General features: G+C 36.0%; 1 protein-coding gene across 2 annotated transcripts in view; it reads left to right on the top strand.

The window, feature by feature from the left end:
- MLLT3 (myeloid/lymphoid or mixed-lineage leukemia (trithorax homolog, Drosophila); translocated to, 3) overlaps nt 1-16,842 on the top strand; it is a 278,524-nt gene that overhangs the window by 243,363 nt on the left and 18,319 nt on the right. For both annotated transcript variants that reach the window (XM_008579114.1, XM_008579115.1), the window contains one exon: nt 15,838-15,913. In XM_008579114.1, the coding sequence (XP_008577336.1) occupies nt 15,838-15,913 (76 nt within the window). The remainder of the gene's footprint in view (nt 1-15,837; nt 15,914-16,842) is intronic.

Genomic DNA, 16,842 nt, shown 5'->3' with positions numbered 1-16,842 from the left:
TACTTAGATTAAATATCACTTTTTGCTATTCACTTTTGTTTATTCTTTTTGTATAGAAATCTTTTCTAGAATGTCTTATATATCAGGCATTGAAGTAGGCATTTTATCAGCTCCCTGCTCTAGAAATTTGAGAGAAAGTAAATTATGGATCAGTTTAAAAGAAGTTGCCTTGTTTCTTGAAGTGTAAAATGTATTTTAGGGAACACTCTCATGGGGGAGAGGGTGGATGTGTCAGATGGACTCAGGCACGACTTTCCTTATATCATAATTTTACAGTTATTCTTTTTGGTGATAATAATAGCTTATATTTAATCATGATTTATATCATGATCTGTCCTAACTGACATTCTATATTATACATTCATTGTACATTCATTATCTACGTTCTCACGTTAACTATATGAAGTGGTACTATTATTAATCCCACTTCCCCACTTTAGAGATGAAGAAATCAAGACCTGCGGTCTCACAGCTAGAAAGTGGTAGAATCAGGATTCAGACCAGGTCTGATGTTTCCAGAATCTGAGCCTCAGATCACTATATTATTCCATTCCTTTCACCCACATATTAATCTTGAGTTTTCAAAATATTCCACATTTAGATTAAAGTAAAATATAATTATTTTAAAATTGTTTGACCTTTTTTTATAACCTGTTACTCTGTCATAGAGCCAATAGCTGCATTTGGTTTCGGCTTCTGACTTGCTATCACATCTTAATGAATGTGAATCTCAATATACATACACATACAAAACACATATACCCAACAGTGTTGTAGATGTAGTTGATAGCTGCCTGTAAATAATGCTGTGTTTTCTCTTTTTCCTTATTTACTGGGAAATGTTACTGAAGCTCCAGTTATGAATGGAAGCTTAAAGTTCATTCAGTATCTTCACCTTTTAACTCTGCCACCCTTTATTTGCACAAGAAAATGTGATCCTCTGTAGTAGTGATTTTGCCCTGTTTACAGAATAGGAGTGTGTGCTACTACTGATAGAATGGGCAGTTCCCACAGTTAAAATACCCATAAGATAAGCAGATCCTGGAACCTTTATATAATCTTTTTTTCTTTTCCCTTTTTTTTTTTTTTATTATGTGCTCCATAAAACCCTACCGCCGGTTAGAGCAGGGAGCAACTCAAGTTGATGTCAAACTTCTTTAGAAAAATGTTCTGGAATACTAAAGCAATGTGATTTAGGATCCAGGCATACTAGGAGAGATGGTTAAGTGTTTGACATCTGATCTCTCTAGCAGAATGTCTGCTTACCACACATACACTAGTATCAGATGGAAGAAACTAGTTTCTAAAACAGTTCAGGGTGGATGTTTGCTTCTGATTAGCCTATGTGTGTGTGTGTTGGATGAATGAGCAATGGGGAAGTCATGACCATGTGTTTGCTGTCATTTAAACTGCCAATCTAATCTAAATATACATGTGGGTGCCTGAGGAGACTTCTTTCTTTTCAAGAGGATCATTCTTAACTGCTCTCCTTGCCAACACATGTGAACGTTGGGGCACTTCTGTTTTCCTGAGGGCTACTCTGTTTTCCTTTAAAAGAGGTGAGGATGATTTCTTTGCTTGCTGTATTTCTGATGTTTAAAGCCGCGTCTATGTAAAGTTTATTTAGTGTGAGCAGTAACTTCAAAGGAAAAGATTGCTTCTAGGATGTTGTACAAGGTAATGAAAAGGGGGGTGAGAGTGCTGGAACAAGTAAAAGCCACAGAGGGTTCTGATTTATAAAAGAATTCAGGAAAATCTTGTAAATTTTAGATCACCAATTTGCATAGAGCATGTATTAATCTAATTTTAAAAATTAGGGAAAAGTTTATATCTAGGAGGTATGATTTTATACTACCTGATTGTATAATAGAACCCTGATGTGCATTTTTCCCCAGAGTGATTTAAGGTAGGAAAAAAGACATCCTTCTCCTCTGTCTTCAGAGCATTTACATATATTTTATCTACCAGTGAATTCTTAAAATACATATTAAAGAAACAGAAGTTTTTCTACTTGTGATTGTAATATTAAATAATTCCTTTTATTTTCTTAGAGAAGCTAAGGATTAAACCTCTAAGTATCTCACTAATCTGAAATGAATCATTTCAATCAGAAGAGAATAATACTGTTCTTCCATTTTTCATAAATACATAGTTTATTATATTTTGAAAAGTCATACATCCAAAATGTTTTTCTCCACTCATACATTTTTATATGTAAAAGTAAACATTGCGAAATTTAGCTTACCAAAAAAACAGTGTACCTCTTGTCATCTAACCTCTAAGAGTATTTGATAAAAATTAGTTATCACTTAATTATACATTAAAATGTTGCTTTATTAAATTTTTAAAAAATTTATTACTGTGCAAATTCTTCCACAAGTATATATATATATATTTTAATTTATTTAATAGTTCTATGCCTATTTGAGTGAAATTTGGGTTGGCTTACAGGTTAATATATGTAACAAATATAATCTAAGGAAAGTAGTCAAAATTTAAAGAACATAGCATTCATTTAGAGTTAGGCAATTTTTACATGGGCAATAAGATCTGCCATTTTTTTCCTAGAGAAATATGACAGTTATGGGGTTTTATATTTGGAATATCAGAAAGCATGTACATTCATCAGCAGAAATAAATTTTCCTGGAATTATATTCAAAGAGACTTGTCATGTAGGTCTCTATAGATTAAATGCAATCATATAATGTCCAAATGCAAGTGTTAATATTATATGTAAATGGACAAAGTCAATGCTAATCTTGATAAATTAAAATTGTTTTCTAATGTTTTAATAAAATATACTGTTTTTATCCAGATGTGGAAATATCTAGAGGCTTAAGACTTTTTTTTCTTTTTAAAACAGCATTGCCTTTTGAAATGTTTTCATTCCAGCACAGTTTCAGAGAAAACAGAATCTGATCATAATAAATCTCTTTCATTCCAGGAAGAGCCATATTTAGTAAATTATATTTGGCTATAAAGTGGAGCCTTGGTGTTCTTTCAAAGGTAGTCTCTCCCCTCTTTTGTCCTCTACTCCCCTATTGCTTAACCTACACTCGGAATTCTGCAGTTTGGTCAGTTCATCAGGAAAGTCAGGAGAACGATGTCAATATTTCTAGTTTTCTTTCAGATTTTCAGTTTATAAGAAAACACTGTTTTCCAGACTAATTTGACTTTCAGGTTTCTAGCAGCCAGCTGGAAAAGAGGACAGGATCTACTACACATTTCACATTGTTCATAAGATACAAGCCAACCAATCTCTTTGGAGACATTTAAGTCAAATGCAATTAAGTGAAAAGAAAGGTCTTTGTTTCTTACTTGCTTTTTAGCCGTTGGTCTTTTCAGTGTAATGGATAAAAAGATAATAAGCAGCCTTTACTATATAGGAAGAAATTTGAATGGCATGTTATAAATTAAATTCTTTAAAGTTTTAAAATACACATATTTGAAATGTACATGTGTGTATATATAGTAAGGTTTGTGGAGTTGAACTTTTCCTGAATAATGATTCTATGAGTAGGAAATGCTCTTGTTTTATGAAGATTAAAAACAAGTTTAGGCCTTTAAATCATTCTTGAGATATTGAAATTGAAGGGATTTCTGAGGATCAATTCAGAAATGATTCCAAACCATCCTCTAAAAATGCTGTAAATCATTTGTGCTGTTGCTCTAATTGAACAGCGTGGATCTAGACCCTCATTAACTTGTCTGTAAGGAAGAGAAAATTGAGGAGAGAGAGAGAAAGAGGCTGAGGAGAGGACCTTTAGCCGGTGCTGTCCTGAGCTGCCATTGTTGAAGGACATCCTCTGAGCTAATTTCAGTCCCATAAAAAAAAAAAATCTATTTAGTGATTAGTAACCAGTGGATAAGAGCAGAAAGCCTAAGTGAATGAAGGTCATAAATACTGAAGTCTTTGGGATAGCAGCCTGTAAAACTGTCAGAAAGCATTGCTTAAGTGACAAAAGATAGCCTGAAGTAACAAGAAGTGTTAGCTCATTGGGCAGAACTCCATATTCATGGACAGAAGACGTAATGTAGTTTTCTTCAAGACTAGAGATTCTTCTTGAATCCAGTACCAGCCCCACTTTATTTATTTTTTTTGTTTTGGATGGCATCTGTTTGTTTTAAATTTATGGTTGACTGCATTTGCTAATAGGAATCATGATGCCTATTTAAAGATAGCTGTGTTTCCAAAAGTAGAGCTATGATTACTGAAACTTCTGTTTAGATCCATCAAGATCTACTTACTTGCTAAGAATGTTAAGCCTAACTGGAGTGAGTGGGTGAGTATGTGTGTGTGTATTTTTAAAAGGCAGATGGTTAGGAATTAGATACTGACAAGTGCCTTTCTCTTGCTTTTAAATTAAAATCTAAAGTTCATAATTCTAAAATATTTCTTCGCAAAGGGAACAAATTAAGTAAATAAAAACAGGAGAATGTAAGTCTATATTATAAACTGTTGTGTTATTACTACATGACATTGAGATTTAAATGATTAAAGTCTTACCAGTCACTACTTTAGATTTGTTTTTAGAGTTACAGAAAATTCAAGATGATGAATCCAAGGTCTTTATTCTAAATTCCTATTGTTCTGACAATGATGATGATTTTGTGGTATTGGAGTGACAGTGTTAGCAATCAGAATTCTACGTTTTACTGCTTTACAATATAACCTTCAAATCCCAAATGTGTGCTTTAGAGATGTGACTTCAGTGTATTTAGTGTTGTGCTTCTTCAAGTTAGAGAATGTTATCAATTTAGGGTATTTGCTTTTCACCGTCCAGGCTGTGAGAACTGGAGGTGTCATTCATTTGAAGGGAGCAGATGTTAAAGGTTCTTGCCCCTGCCTCCCTAATCCCAAACACCCTTGAAGAAGAGAAACGTTCTATTACCCAAATAGGCATCTTTCTGATGGTGAGAAAAGGCGGTAAAAGGCAGTAAATCTGCCTTCTCATTATGAAGTGCAACAATAGATTGATTTATGAAGAAAAGCAACTGTTAAGCTTATATAAGATGTGTGCATGGAAATGCAGGTTAATTTAGAACCTCATGAGCACCAGCATTCCTCCTATTCTTGATAGGAATCTAATATTTACTGAGAGGGAATATGCGATTCTGAATACCACATTTTTTAAGGGGCTACATTGAGAACAAAACAAAGGAATCCACCTCCTAATGTTTTCACATGAGAGCAGTCTCTTAAATGTTTTTGCTATTTTAGTTCATTTTCATTAAGATAGAGGGGACTTCTTAAAAATAGTTCTGTTTTTATAAACTATTTTTTAGATCATGATTAGAAGTGAATGTGAGTATAGCATATTTAGCTGTTTATTAACAGTTTTTCTTAGTATTGTATAATTTTCAGTGAACACTATGAAAGTGGAGTCTCAAGTAGAGCAACAGTGAAGATAATTCAAGTTTCTGGAGAGATTGTGTAAAGGATCTTGTGTTGACCTTTTTTTTAAGAAAGTCTTTGTGCACATGAAAATATTTTAAATAAGTTTGTGTTACCTCTTATGCAATAAGGAACTCTTTTACAGTATTTCTTTGTAACTTAAAAATTAAACTTTTAAGCTGTAAATTCATTTTGAGCATAAGATACTGTAAAATGCAAAACTCTTCATAGTCTCTGAGTAAATTGAAATGAGACTGTCCTGTATATTTAGCACGTCTCACTTCAGAATTTGAAATCTGTGTGATATAATAAAGATTTGAGCAGGTGAATTATGAAATAATTATATGCAGAATAATTATTTTATAATTATCAATAGACTTGGTATTAAAACTCATCTCAGTAAACATATACTTTCCAAATTGTAATAATAGTTGCTGTACTAACATGTACAAGAAAGCACATACAAAAAAGTGAAAATTTAAATAGAAAGGACAGAAAAAAATGTGTACAGATTCTATTATTTTCTTTTACTCTTATGGATTATCTTACACCCTCTACATGCACACATATGTGCATATACATACTCAAGGAATTTTGGAGTTCCCTAATCTAGATAGAGGAAAGGGCTTCAGTATATTACCTGGAAAATACAGTTACCCTAATTAGGAACATACAAGACTTGTAAAGATATAATCCTTGCAGCTATCAACAATCTTTGTTGTATAAACTGAGAATGAGTAAATGTTGCATTTTTGAGCAACCCTTTTTTCCCCAGTGTATTTTGGTTATTTTGGATGTTGAAGTCCCATGGAAATAGGACCTCAGCAAATAAAATGAACTCTTAATGCCACTGCTGTGATAGTAAATCCAATCTTCACATTTAATGAAGAAAATTCAATAAGATAATTCAAAGACTAAAATTAACAAAAATTCTTGACATTTATGCAACTCTAAGATTCTATTGGTGCCACTCAGATGCTCTATGAACATTTTTTTTTTCCTTTTTGTCTTTTTTTTACTGACCAGTAACAGGATCGCAACCCTTGGTGTCGTGCCTGTACCGGGGACCGGCAACAAGATTGCAACCCTCGGTGTTGTGCCCGCACCACGCTCAGCCAGTGAGCGGGAACAGGTCTCCACATGGGATCCGAACCCTCGGCGGGAGCGCTGCCGCGCTCCCAAGCGGCGCACTCTCCAGTGCGCCACCAGGCGGGCCCTCTATGAACATTTTAAAGTAAACCATTTTTTAAAAAGATCTAAAGTTAATAAGGACATGCAGTTAAATGTCTGGTGAAGATGATCTCTTCAGACATTTATTTTTTAGTTAGTTCATTTCAATTGTCGCCTTTATTTCCTGAATTCATTCTATTTAATTTACTTTAATATTTAAAATGTTATAATCTAAAATATTATACTTTAATATATTGAATTTTTTAATCCAAAACTGAGATCTATAACCATATGTAATGTACTTTTCAGGATTTTGTTTAATTCAATACTGCCCTTATAAATGTAGAGAATACAACAATAATTTTCCATTATATCAAGTTTCTTGTGCCCTGCACAGGTGGGTTATTTCACAAGTAACTGAATAGTTGTTCTGACAACAGTTTCAGGGTCTTATTGTAAACCGATGACCAGTAGTGTTTTGATGTCCACTGGCCAGCTCTAATAACAGTTAATTATGGGGCAATTCTATCAGGAAGCTTTTTTTCCTTCCAATTTCTCTTTCATGAGGCATTACAGCTCTAAACTCTCACACTTGTAACTTTTTTCCCCCCTCTATCCACCACCTTCAAAACACATAAAAGAGAAGAAAAGGCTAGTTAAAAGATAAGTCCCTGGCATTACAACTAAGTGATATATTTAATGGCCAGTTGTGAAACTCAGCTTCTGTGCACATAATCTTTGCTCAAAGAATAGTAACATGCTTATAGGTGGTATAATTGTAAGTGGTCTGTTTCCAGATGATTTCTCATTCCTAAAACTCATTACAAGTAAGGGTTCTTCAGCCAGTGATCTCTTAAAACACATCTGGCACGTATACCATCTTGCAACAACTGGATTTTTAGAAAGAGCACATGTTCTGGCTACAATAGTCAGTAGCAGCCTTCAAAGTACAACTTGTGGTAAGAGATAAAAGACTTGAGGCTCTTCTGCTTAAAAGAGAGGAAGCTAAAAGAAAATTATAGCCATCCCTAAGTGTAGGAAAGGGTCTTATGGAGAGATTTATAGACCCTTGTTCCCCAAGGCCATTTCGTTTCCTAATGAGATTTTGTGTTCTCAGACAGGGTGTGATAAGTTCAAAGGACAACAACATTTAATAATAATATTGAAGATGATGATAATGAAGAAAACGAATGCAATTGTAAAAATAGAGTCACCTCAATGTAAAGCAAGTTATCTTGGCATCCAGGATGATTTTATGTCTGTAAGTTGAAAATATAACAGAAATGAGGACCTTTCCTGTTTTGCTAACAGTTGAAAGGGTAAGTCTTAGGATCTTGCTCTATTACCAGAAAATGATGGGCATAACAATAGCTTTTGATAATATAAGAGCCCAAGAGGCTAAATATGATTTTAATTTAACATCAAGTTTATTCAGGTTGTCACAATGCAAATAGGGAATGTCTGCCAGAAAGAGATGTGGAGCCTTCTCTGTGGTCACAGATCTGAGCTGTCTTGCAATAAATGTTGCAGCTTCCTTGTCCAGTGTCCTTTCCCCAGTTTCACCTTGTTTTGGAAGAAAGAGCTGTTGACAGGTTATTTAAAACATTAAATCTGTATTTTTTTTTTTTTTTTTTTGCTTTGGGATTTTGTCTTGAAGAATTAGGAAGAAAGGGTAGATCACCTTTGAAGGCAAATAAAATGAATGATTGTACTGTGTTGCCTGATGTGCTCATTGGTCCTGTTAATCAGTGCCAGTGTCCAGAGGATCTGGGCAGTTCAGAGGAGAAACTTGCCTGCTTTGCTTTACAAAACTTATTGAACTACTGAGGTGCCTAGCCAGAATTCGTTGTAATATTGATTGGACAAATGTTAGAAGCAATTGATTCAGACACAGTGTCTTGAAGAATTAGGAAGAAAGGGTAGATCACCTTTGAAGGCAAATAAAATGAATGATTGTACTGTGTTGCCTGATGTGCTCATTGGTCCTGTTAATCAGTGCCAGTGTCCAGAGGATCTGGGCAGTTCAGAGGAGAAACTTGCCTGCTTTGCTTTACAAAACTTATTGAACTACTGAGGTGCCTAGCCAGAATTCGTTGTAATATTGATTGGACAAATGTTAGAAGCAATTGATTCAGACACAGTAAGCCCCTGGGATTGAAGTGTTTTGTTTTACCACTGGTTTACTTTGGGTGCCAAACACAAGGTGTTCCTTGTGGACAGAGGGATATTCACTACATCTTTCCCCACGACATAGAAAACTTTGTTCCCTGACACTAGTGTTATAAAAGAGTATTAGTGTGTTTAGAACACTGCTTTAAATTAATTGCACTTTTTCAAAGTAGTGATGTAGGAGAGATAGCACTAGATTATAAATCCAGTTCTAATCTATCTGAATATTAGCCCTGGGCTCTTAATCTTACTGTGCTTCAGGTTTCTCATCTGTAAAATGGTGATTAAAAAAAATGTGTCGTGCTATCTTAGCTGAGGCTGCCATAACAAAATACCACAAATGGGGTGGCTTAAACAACAGAAATTTATTTCTCACTGTTCGGAGGATAGGAAGTCTAAGATCAGGAGCCTCGTAAGGGCTCTTTCCCTGGCTTGCAGATGGCTGCCTTTTTGCTGCATCCTCACATAGTAAGAGAGAAAGAAAGGATGTCCTGCAAGCTCTTGGTGTCTCTTCTTATAAAGGTACTAATCCCGTCATGAGGACCTCACATTCATGACCCCGTTTAAACCTAATTTGCTCGCAAAGGCCCCGTCTCTGAATACTATCACATTGGGGGTTAGGGCTTCAACATATGAATTGGGGGAAGGGACATAATTCAATCCATAGCACCTCATGGTAGAGCAAATGAAATAAGGAATATGATTGAACTACAGAAAGAAAGATACATTAAAAGGTTAGAGTTACTTACCAGTATTTGTCTAACCTTATTTTCATATACCTTTCTGTATAATAAGGTTTTGGTTTTTTAGCATGTTTTTTTGAAGCAGTTATTAATGTAAAATCAAATAAAAATAAAAGTTCTCATGTTTCTAGCCTTTTAACAATTCTCTGTTGCATTAATCTTGCTAGATTAACTTAACCTAAGTGTTATTTTATTACTTTTCAATACTTATTTCTTTGCTTAACTTTGGCCTTACCTTCTATTGACATAGCTACCTCAATATATTAATTACCAATTAATGGGAATTGGTAAGATAGATTTCACTTATATGATGGAGTACCTTTTCACAATTGTTTAGGGTGGATGTTATGGCATTTTTCTTTAAAATTAAACGTATATTTGAAAATTGAGTGGATTATTTCCAGTTTCTTATAGAGGAGAAACTAAATGAGGTATTCTGTTAACTGATTACGTTAAGCAAAAAAACAGAAACAAAAACAAAACTACATAATGTGTGTTGGATGATTATTTTTTTAATGAAAGAAGGACTGAATTGAGAAGAACCTGGTACTTCAGTCAGTAATGATAAAAATTAAACAGGGAAGTAAATAAAATATATTGCATTTGTGTTTTCTTTTTTGATTAGTACTCATCCTTGATACAGTCTTTTTGGATATTTGTGCAAAAAAGAGTTTGTCTTTATTGTAGGCTATAGGTTTTCTTTTTCTAGATAGGGTAGAGATTTTGTGAAAAACATAGCAATGTGTCTGAAATAATTTGTTTAATTAGTTATACTGTATTCTTTCCTTTTTCACTGGAGAAAGGTATATATCACCCCTCTCCTCCTTTTTCTTTATTTTGATAGTATATATCACCCCTCCCCTCCTTTTTCTTTATTTTGATTGCTTTAAAGATCAAGTCTTTGAAATTCTGTTCACAAATATAATTGCCCATTAGAAAAGAGAACTTCTTACCTAAGAAGGAAGTCTGTTCCCAGTGTAAGGAACAATGTCAGATTTTTCAAGTCCTCTCCTGTNGGTACTTCAGTCAGTAATGATAAAAATTAAACAGGGAAGTAAATAAAATATATTGCATTTGAGTTTTCTTTTTTGATTAGTACTCATCCTTGATACAGTCTTTTTGAATATTTGTGCAAAAAAGAGTTTGTCTTTATTGTAGGCTATAGGTTTTCTTTTTCTAGATAGGGTAGAGATTTTGTGAAAAACATAGCAATGTGTCTGAAATAATTTGTTTAATTAGTTATACTGTATTCTTTCCTTTTTCACTGGAGAAAGGTATATATCACCCCTCTCCTCCTTTTTCTTTATTTTGATTGCTTTAAAGATCAAGTCTTTGAAATTCTGTTCACAAATATAATTGCCCATTAGAAAAGAGAACTTCTTACGTAAGAAGGAAGTCTGTTCCCAGTGTAAGGAACAATGTCAGATTTTTCAAGTCCTCTCCTGTGATCTACCTAGACAGGTGTTCTCTTTTGAAACACTTAACTTTTAGGAGTTGTAGACAAGTGGTGTTTTTTACTTGTCCTGGACAAAAGTGATCCTCTGTAGAAAATCCATTACAAAATGATTTTGCATAGGCATTTAATGTTGCAGATTGCACTGCAAATCTTGGTAGGCCCATTGTTTTGGAAGTAAAGATATATCTTGTTTTAGGCAATAGAGGAGTTTGTATTGTAAATAATAGTAGCAACCAACGGTTGATTAGCTGCCATTATAATTTTGGTATTTCAAAAACAAGTATCAAATTAGTCAGCAAAGGAGAAAATCAGAACCTCATTGGACTTCCTTACTTTTAACTTTGGCTTAGCATTCACATATGCACACACATAAACACAACATACTCTTTAAATGTTTCTTAGGGGATGGGGTGAGGAAAGGAGGATACTGTATCTTTTCAGTTCTTAGGGCCTGTAAAGATCTTAATCTAGCTCTGTTTATGTTGAATGGTTTTTTTTTTTTTTTTGTCCTCTCCTGTGATCTACCTAGACAGGTGTTCTCTTTTGAAACACTTAACTTTTAGGAGTTGTAGACAAGTGGTGTTTTTTACTTGTCCTGGACAAAAGTGATCCTCTGTAGAAAATCCATTACAAAATGATTTTGCATAGGCATTTAATGTTGCAGATTGCACTGCAAATCTTGGTAGGCCCATTGTTTTGGAAGTAAAGATATATCTTGTTTTAGGCAATAGAGGAGTTTGTATTGTAAATAATAGTAGCAACCAACGGTTGATTAGCTGCCATTATAATTTTGGTATTTCAAAAACAAGTATCAAATTAGTCAGCAAAGGAGAAAATCAGAACCTCATTGGACTTCCTTACTTTTAACTTTGGCTTAGCATTCACATATGCACACACATAAACACAACATACTCTTTAAATGTTTCTTAGGGGATGGGGTGAGGAAAGGAGGATACTGTATCTTTTCAGTTCTTAGGGCCTGTAAAGATCTTAATCTAGCTCTGTTTATGTTGAATGGTTTTTTTTTTTTTTTTGGTAAAGCAAATAACTTCTATTTTGTATAATCATCCTTGATTTTTTTAAAGGGTAAATCTGATTTTTTTAAAAATAAAAAACACGCTTCACGTAAAGTGAGCTACAGTTCTGTTGCTTGAAGTTGATGAAATATAAGACAGTGTCAGCCTCCTCTAGTGGTGGAACTACTTAAGGTCCATCCACTACAACAAGGTTGTATATGCCTCATAAATGTTTCTATTGAGTGGTAACTATTCTATCAGGGAACTTTCTTGCAAAACTCTTTGAAGAGTATGCAGGAATGCTGCCTCTGGATAGATCAATATGTTTCTAATTTTTCTCATAAACTATATTATGCTTTCTTAAATTTTAAATTCTTTCCAAAACATGATTTTTTGCATTGAGAAAAAAAGTGACTAACCTAGAATCACTGGTCTTAACCCGGAATTTTCATTAATATCATATGTTCAGCTTTTAATGAACATGCCTGGATATCCACTCCAAACCTATTAAATCAAAATCTCTTCATGTGTAGACTTCTCCCAGTTGATTCTCATGAATATCCATGATAGTCTTTGGGTTCTTGGTCAGTGGTTCTCAAACGTGTGGGTGGTCACCAGACCCACAGTGGCAGCGTCACCTGGGGTCTTTTAAGAAATTCGGGTTCTTGTGCCACTCACCCTTCCTCCTCAACCTACTGAATTAGGAACTCTGGGGCAGTAGTGCGTGTTTTAACAAGTTCCCCAGTGATTCTAATGCACATGAAAGTGTGAGATTCACTGTTTTAGATCATTTCAAAGATCCCCTATACTCTAAAATTCCACAAATGCTTACCCTATTAAAAGCTTCCAGGACATTGCTTTAGTGACCATCATTCAACATTTTATCTTTCTTCATCCAGCTTTTTTGCTTTAAGCTTTTTATTTTAATGTTCTTATAGAATTAATGTCTTCTGTTGTAAACCTTCTCAAATGCTTGGTGGCAGTGGCAGGACATTAATCATAAATGTTGAATAAAAAGCCTTTTTCTCTTGTATTATGTTCTTTACTATTTGTCAGTTTTCTGATGATTAGCAGCTATGGAAATATTAACCTTGTTCATGGGTAAGAAGCTGAAAGAAGGCTGCTTTCAGGTTTGGTTCGGGCATCAGCAAGATGCTTGAGACAGGTGGGTCAAGTTTACTGTGGGGTAGTTGGAGAGATGGCCACCATCCTCTCTAGTTATCCTAGTTAATGTCACTCTGAGCCAAGAGTTCTGGCAGAATAGCTCCTTTAAGTCTAGCGTAACGTGTGCTGGTCAGGCAGGATGGGGAATTAGAGCTCTCTCTGCTCACTGTAAGGAAACCTCTTTTTTGGCTCCCAAATGATTTCCAGAGCTATCAAAATAATACTGTTTGTAGGCACTTTTCATGGCTGAAAAGAGCAACTTGGAGAGGAAAAGGAATATTCTGCAGACTCTGAGAGAAATGTTTTACAGCTGGGCATTGCACATAAATGCGAACTGAATGCCCTTTCAGCTGTGTAACTCACCACTGGAACTCAACAGTGGAAGAACCACTCAACAAAAGTGAAGAGCACCTCACACAGGCATTTGTACTTGTAAACCAACTCTTCTTTGTGGGCCAGCAATGTGTAGGACATTGTACTACAGTTCTCGAGTAAATCTTGCAGTGGTGAAGTGTTGGTGAGCTGCCTGCTGCTCATTAGAGATCCTGTCTGGTTCTTTTCCTGCAGAATGAGTGGTGGATTGCTGACACCTGTTTTCCCATCCAGCCTGAGGATGTGAAGTGTGCATTAGGAATGCCTGAAAGTGATTCCTTGTGTCCAAGTTGCTGCAGCTTGGGGAGAAGTGCTGCATAGGAAGAAGGGGGTGGGAGTTCAGTGCTGGTAGGCAAGATGAAAAAAATCAGTGATGAGAAACTGCAATATAAACTAAAATGAGATTCTTATCCTTGTGTAAAGCTAAGGGTTACAGCCATGGCTACGCTAATTGTATGGCTAGGCATTTGTCGGACTCCTGCCATCATAGCCAAATATATTGTTAAGCAATTCATAACTAAAGCCAAAATATTTCATTACTTTAGTTACACTAAGTTTCCGTTTGTATTGTCAGGTCTAGGACTCAGACCCTTCAAACATACTGTACAGACTGGGTCACAGAGCCCTCACATGCCAGGCTAGCTCACCAGACCCCTCACATGCAGGTCCATGCTAGGTAATTGGGAACGATCCTGGGAGCCATTGGTAGATGACACGAGCTCAATCCTCAGCAGCAGCAGCTTGCAGCAGCAGTAGCAGTGGCGGTAGGCTCTCAGGACATCTGCAGGCACTGGCAGCAACAGTTGCAGCAACAGCCTCCAGCAGCAATAGTGGCCTCCCCGTAGCCCCCCTGGGGGCATCCCAGGGGCAGGGAACCCCCGTGGATCAGAGCCACTGTCCTTTATACGTAAGTCCATAATGCAGGGCACCTGGGTGTCCGCATGTATCTACATCAGACAATAACCAAGGAACACCTGGGCACACATGTATATTTACATCAAATACTCAGCAAGATTCTGAACATCTGAGGGGCCCTGACCATTTTCCTTCACTTTCCCTGCACCTTGTTTAGTGGCTTCTGAATGTGCTCTTAGTTTGTTCTCCAACTGGGTCGCCTATTCAGTGAAGTAAATAGATGTGTCCTATACATGAGAAATCCTCAAATATTTCTCAAATAACATGAGTTGAGACTATGAGCACATTAGAAAAGGGATAGAAATAGTCTACTCTTACAACCAAATTTGTCAACATTAAAATATTTTAGAATAAATTTGGCCTTAGATATGTAAAATTCGAGTATGTTGGTGGTACAATCAGTTTCTTTGTACACTTTCTGTCCATGTGTCTGCTCTACCTATCTTTACCTGCTACAAAGTCTCTTACTGTGGCAGATGGTGGAAGAGAGGGCCTAATGTGCATGCTGCCTTTAGTCACAGTCACAGAGTGCCTGCTGTATGCAATGCATTATGCTGACTATGAGAGGAAAACAAGAAGCACAGGACAGACCCCTGCTTTTACAAGTGCAGAATCTGCAGTCTGTCTGAGGAGAAAAGACACATTAGAGGCAGCACAATATTGCAGCATATCTAATAAGGAAACAGGTGATCCAACCGGTACATTTTCAGGAGGTTTGGAGAAGAGGACTGAGTTGAGCGAGTCAAAGAGGATGTGAAACTTGTTTTGGGTATTAAAAGATGAAGAAAATTCATTGAGAGTAAGAGATTGGGGTGTGTACGACGCTCTTTCCCTGCCATTCGTAGGCGGTGGAATTGAAGGCTTTTTTTTTTTTTTTAAATAGTGGCAACATTTCCTCCTGACTCATTTGTGGGTCTTGGCTGGGTCTCATTGTGAACACTGGCCTCCATTTGTGAACTGTGGATGAATGGGGTTGGGGTTGGGTCATGGCCTTGGACCAGAGTGAAATTAAGGGGCTCATAATGTGATTGAACTGATGACCTTGGCCTCATTACCACTATGTTTTAACCAGTTGAGTCAATCAAACATTGCAGAAAGGGTAATCAAGGTATCTCTCAGAAAGAGATCTGTGTAGCAGTCAACGTAGGAGAGGAAACAAAGCCAGATCCTTCTCTCATGTTAACACCCAAGCGTTTATCTCATCATCCTTGAGTTTCTATGCTTGTTTCTGCATCTAATAAAAATAAGGTGCGAAAACAAAAAGGACACGATGTCTCTCCTGTGTTAGTATTTTGACATAATGAAATGTGTAGTCATTTTTCCTGTGCAGTATCAGACTATTTTTTGCAGAAGATGGTTTCAGCAACAATACTGTTTTCAGTTTTAGATGTGTAATGTCCGTAAATTTACTGATGATTCCTTTCTCTTCTTTAAAGTCCGAACAACCCAGTCCTGCCAGTTCCAGCTCCAGTTCCAGCTCTAGCTTCACACCGTCCCAGACCAGGCAACAAGGTATCAACGTCTCCCAGGCAAACCATGAGACATTTTTCTCATAAAACATCTTAATGAGTTGATTTATGACCTATCTTCTACTGTTTTATTTTTTGAATGGTAACTTGGCTTTTGTGCAGTTGTATTTATTTCCCCTAGGATTGCACTTGGGTATTGTTCTGATGTATTAGGCTGGGCTCTAGAAATTCCCCTTTTTCTAGTTCTTGCCATCTGATTCCCATTTGACAAAAGGATTATGGACACAGCCCATTCCAGGGAGTTCCCAAAGGAAATACAATTGCAAAAGGTGGACTTGAGAGGCTTTGACATAGAGATATAGGTTTTCACTCTTCCTCCTGGACATCTTTCATTTTATTTTTCTACAGATTAATAGACTTTTTTTTCCAGTAAATGTTAATTTTAAATGTTAAATGCTATCTTTTAAATATAATTTTCCGTCTACTCATGATTAAGTGTTAACTTAAACTCAGAATAAAGCAATTTAAACTAGAACATTTAACTAGTTATGTATTCTATTTGTTGGGGGGGATCTTCAAATGTGGGCTCATTTTTCTTTTTTGCATGAAAAGTGAGTAGGTATCAAAGAATAATCTTTTTCATATCATGTTGAACATAACCTTTTTCATTGACCATATTGAAGTCCTGATATCCTTGTATGTTTTCAAAAGGATTGAATTGTTGTATGTGTTTGGACTCAGGCTAAGCTGCCAGGAAAAATGAGATGAAAGGCAGTTATCATTTTGGCTATTCGGAGATCTTGTTCCACTGATTTCCAGAGAAATAAGCCCACTACAAAAGCAGAGAAATTTGGGTTTTGCAGAATGTGAGATTGCAGGGGGTTGATACTTATTTTAGAACTGAGTTAGTGAGGGTCGGCCCGGTGGCGCACTGCTACAGTGCGCCGCTTGGGAGTGTGGTGGCGCTCCCGC

This window comes from Galeopterus variegatus, unplaced genomic scaffold (assembly GCF_000696425.1).
Source record: "Galeopterus variegatus unplaced genomic scaffold, G_variegatus-3.0.2 Scaffold1813, whole genome shotgun sequence".
NCBI classification, from domain to species: domain Eukaryota; kingdom Metazoa; phylum Chordata; class Mammalia; order Dermoptera; family Cynocephalidae; genus Galeopterus; species Galeopterus variegatus.
The sequence above is the reverse complement of the archived record's forward strand: the minus strand, read 5'-3'. Positions and strand labels throughout refer to the sequence as shown.